This window comes from Nematolebias whitei, chromosome 19 (genome assembly GCF_014905685.2).
Source record: "Nematolebias whitei isolate Nwh7 chromosome 19, NemWhi1, whole genome shotgun sequence".
Taxonomy (NCBI): Eukaryota; Metazoa; Chordata; class Actinopteri; order Cyprinodontiformes; family Rivulidae; genus Nematolebias; species Nematolebias whitei.
This window is the reverse complement of record NC_056516.1, coordinates 13,222,731-13,226,348: the sequence shown is the minus strand read 5'-3', so window position 1 is coordinate 13,226,348 and position 3,618 is coordinate 13,222,731. Positions and strand designations below refer to the sequence as shown.

Here is a 3,618-nt window from a genome sequence, read left to right as displayed (position 1 = left end):
ATTTAAAAAATGTAACAAAACCAAAATGAGATTATAATCAAAAGCATATTTATTTGTAATATAAGCAGGATGCTGATATCCTCTGTCTTTGTGGAATGCAAATATTGAATGTAGTTTTGTAGTTTGTGTTTTTCTGGACTGAAATTGAACAGGGAGTGTACGGAAACGAGGGCAGCACGGTGGCGCAACTGGTAGAGCTGCTGCCTCTCAGCGAGCAGGTCCCTGGTTCAATCCCCGGTCCAGGGGACTTTCTGGGTGGAGTTTGCATGTCCTCTCCGTGCATGCGTGGGTTTTCTCCGGGTGCTCCGGTTTCCTCCCACAGACCAAAAACATGCATGTTAGGCTGATTGGTAACTCTAAATTGTCCCTAGGTGTGAGTGAGAGAGTGAATGGTTGTTTGTCTCGTTTGTCTCTATGTGGCCCTGTGATGGACTTGTGACCTGTCCAGGGTGTACCCCGCCCCTCGCACAGTGATTGCTGGACATGGGCACCAGCGACCCCCGTGACCCAAAATGGAATAAGCGAGTAAAGATAATGGATGGATGGATGGTGTACGGAAACCTTAATGTTTCTGCTGCAAGATATTTAAGTGGGTAGGAGTTGCACTGTATTTAATAATAGATTAACTTTTTTTGTCCTTGTCCGAGGCAGTGCAGAGTGACAGATACTGGTGAGTGGAGGGAGCAATTTTATCTTGCACTAAGAACAATGGGGGAGTCAGGGGGTCTGGGGGCCCCCAAGGGCTTCCCCAGTCATTAAGAAACTGTACTTTAAAGCAAAATAAAAACAAGAAAGCATAGTTTCCTCAAATGATAAGCGTGGCCGATTTATATACATTTAAAGTGGTGGCCATCTTGGATTTTGATGTAGCAATGCAGTTTTTGATGGTGGACCTTCCTTGCACCTAGATGCAGCCACGCACCAAAATGGAAGTCAGTGTCGCAGTTGTATTTCAAGTTATCTTGCTCACAACAATGACTGATATTTATGGCAGTGGCCATCTTGGATTTTGTTGTGGCAACCCAATTTTCAACGGTGATGTTTCTTACGCCTATGGAGCAACAAATCAAAATGGAAGTCGGTACCTCCACTTTTTTTCCAAGTTATCTTGCTCACAACCTGCACAGATGGATGGTATTTCCAATTTTCCCTCGTTGCTCCTCGACGGCAGACAAAAAGTACAATTTCAATTCAGTTTATTTATATAGTGCCAAGTCACAACAGAAGTTGTCTCAGTGCACTGAACAGAAACATTCACATACATGCAAAAAACAATTAGAAAAAGTTCTCTAAGGAAGCATCAGATTGTGTTGAATCTGCACTTCGTCTCAGTTTCCCATCCTGAGCAAGCACATTGGCAACAGTGGAAAGAAAAAACTCCCTTTCAACAGGAAGAAACCTCCAGCAGAACCAGGCTCAGGACATATGGTCATCTGCTTCAACTGGCTGAGGTTTGAGAGGACAGGAAGTAGAAACAAACACAGAATGGCTGGTCCAGATGTACTTTATAATGGAAGAAAGACAAAACTCACACGTTAACATGTTAAGGTTATAAATAATTACAAATAATACAATACAAAAGCTGAATGTTGTGCAGAAATATAATGTAGACAAACAACATAGCATTTTATACAACAAGTTATTGCAAATGGTAAAGTATTTTAAACGTTTGGCAGTCATTAATAGCATTTTGTCTTCACAGCTTGTGTTCCACTTTTGGCCGTAAGTGGAACCTTCGTTTTTGATTTCTGTATAACGCATAGTAAAAATAAAGAACTAAATAGAAAATGTTGTTTCGTCTGTGTAGGAATTTTCAATGCTTCCTGAAAGCCACTCCGTCTGGAGAGCCGGCATCACAAACTCCTCTACCGGGCGTCACTTCTGGTTTTTCTCTCAAAGCCTGCAATCAAGACATACGTAAGCTCGATCATCAAAGCTATAATTCACATCATCTAATAACTTATTTAATCACTAATATGATTAATTCAGTATCAGTTGACTTTACCTATGGTTTGGATGGTGGTACAAGTTCATCTTCCTGCATTTCGGTCTCCTGTGTGTCAGAATCTTGTTTTCCTGAGGTCTTTGAGAACGTGGACTTCTTTGGAGCCGACTACAGGACCCTGTTTACAGCCACCTCTGAGGAGTGTCAGAGAACCTGCACTCAGGACCCTGCCTGCCAGTTCTTCACACTTTTAAATGAGAATTTTGCAGGAACAAATGTCAGGTAAACTTGCAAAAGAAGCCATAATGCTGCTAGAGGAGGTAAGGCCCGTCAGATGTGATAAACCTCTGGAGGAAAGGTTTATGTGAGACGAGCTTTTTTAAAGGAAGTTGTGAAAGGAAAGGGTAAGATGTGTTAACTGGAAACAGATTGAGCTCTGACCACAACAAGAGTTGATGTCTAAACACCAAACGTGCTGTCCCACTTCATGTTTAAATGTGGAAAAAAACCTTCAGTATTGACTGAATGATGACACAGTTAAACACTAATCCAAACAGTTCAACTGTGTTATGTTCTTCTGTGTACCTTGTCTTTCCCATGCCTAAACACCAAGTGGGGCAGCACGCCGGGTCCCTCTTGTGAAAAGTTATAGTATCGCACTCCGTCATGTCTCTTGACCCAACATTTTTAAACTCATTTTCTGCTTTCACCTCTATTCTCAAACCTATAAGATATTTCTGGATTATGGTGTCACACTGATATGATTGTTTCTCGTAGGATCTAAAAACTGATCTACACTTCTCCATTTGCATTTGTCCCTACACAAACAAGACTTTTTGGATAGAGAAATTGATTTTTTTTTTTACTGTTTCTGCTGAAGCTTTTCAGAACTAAAGATGTGGCTCTGCATCCTCTGTCCTCACTCCAACTACCTCCATGTCCTCTCAAACTGCATCCATATATCTCCTCTTTGGCCTTCCTCTTGTCTTTTTGCCTGGCAGCTGCATTTCTAACACCATCAGTCAATATACCCACTGTCCCTCCTCTCTGGACATGTCCAAAACATCTCAGTCAGGCCCCTCTAACTTTATCTCCTAGCTGTTCAGTTTGCACTGTACATCTGATTGCATTTCTAATCTTATCCATCCTTGTGACTCCCCAAAAAACCTGCACATCTTCAGCTCTGGAAAAAAAGACAGGAGACGGAACAGGAAGAGGCAATGTCAATTTCTCTAAACCATACAACATAGCTGGTCTCACCACTGCCCTATAAACCCTTCCTTTTTGACCTTTGCTGCCACCCTTTTGTCATAAATCACACATTTGTGACCTCTGCTCCTTGTAACCCCACTGTTCCACCTGCCTCCCTCATTCACACTTTCTCTGACTACAGCTGACTTTCATTCCTCTTCTTTCAAGTGCATACCTCCACCTCTCAAAGTTCTTTTCCTACCTGTTCCCTGTTCTCACCACAAGTCATGTCATCTGCAAACATCATAGTCCACGGGGATTCCTGCCTGACCTCATCTGTTAGTCGGTCCATCACCAGAGCAAACAAGAAGGGGCTCAGAGCCGAGCCTTGATGCACTCCCACCTCCACCTTGAAGCTATCTGTCACTCCTACAACACTCACTCACTCACTCACTCACTCACTCACTCACTCACTCACTCAC

General features: G+C 42.6%; 1 protein-coding gene across 1 annotated transcript in view; it reads left to right on the top strand.

Moving 5' to 3' along the window:
* Nucleotides 1–1,807: 1,807 nt before the first annotated feature.
* The window catches only part of LOC119426074 (coagulation factor XI), a gene marked incomplete at its 5' end in the record, with an annotated part of 6,290 nt that continues 4,479 nt past the window's right edge, over nucleotides 1,808–3,618 (top strand). Inside the window, 2 exon segments of the mRNA XM_037693632.1 lie at nucleotides 1,808–1,917; nucleotides 2,065–2,227. Of these exon segments, the coding sequence (XP_037549560.1) occupies nucleotides 1,808–1,917; nucleotides 2,065–2,227 (273 nt within the window).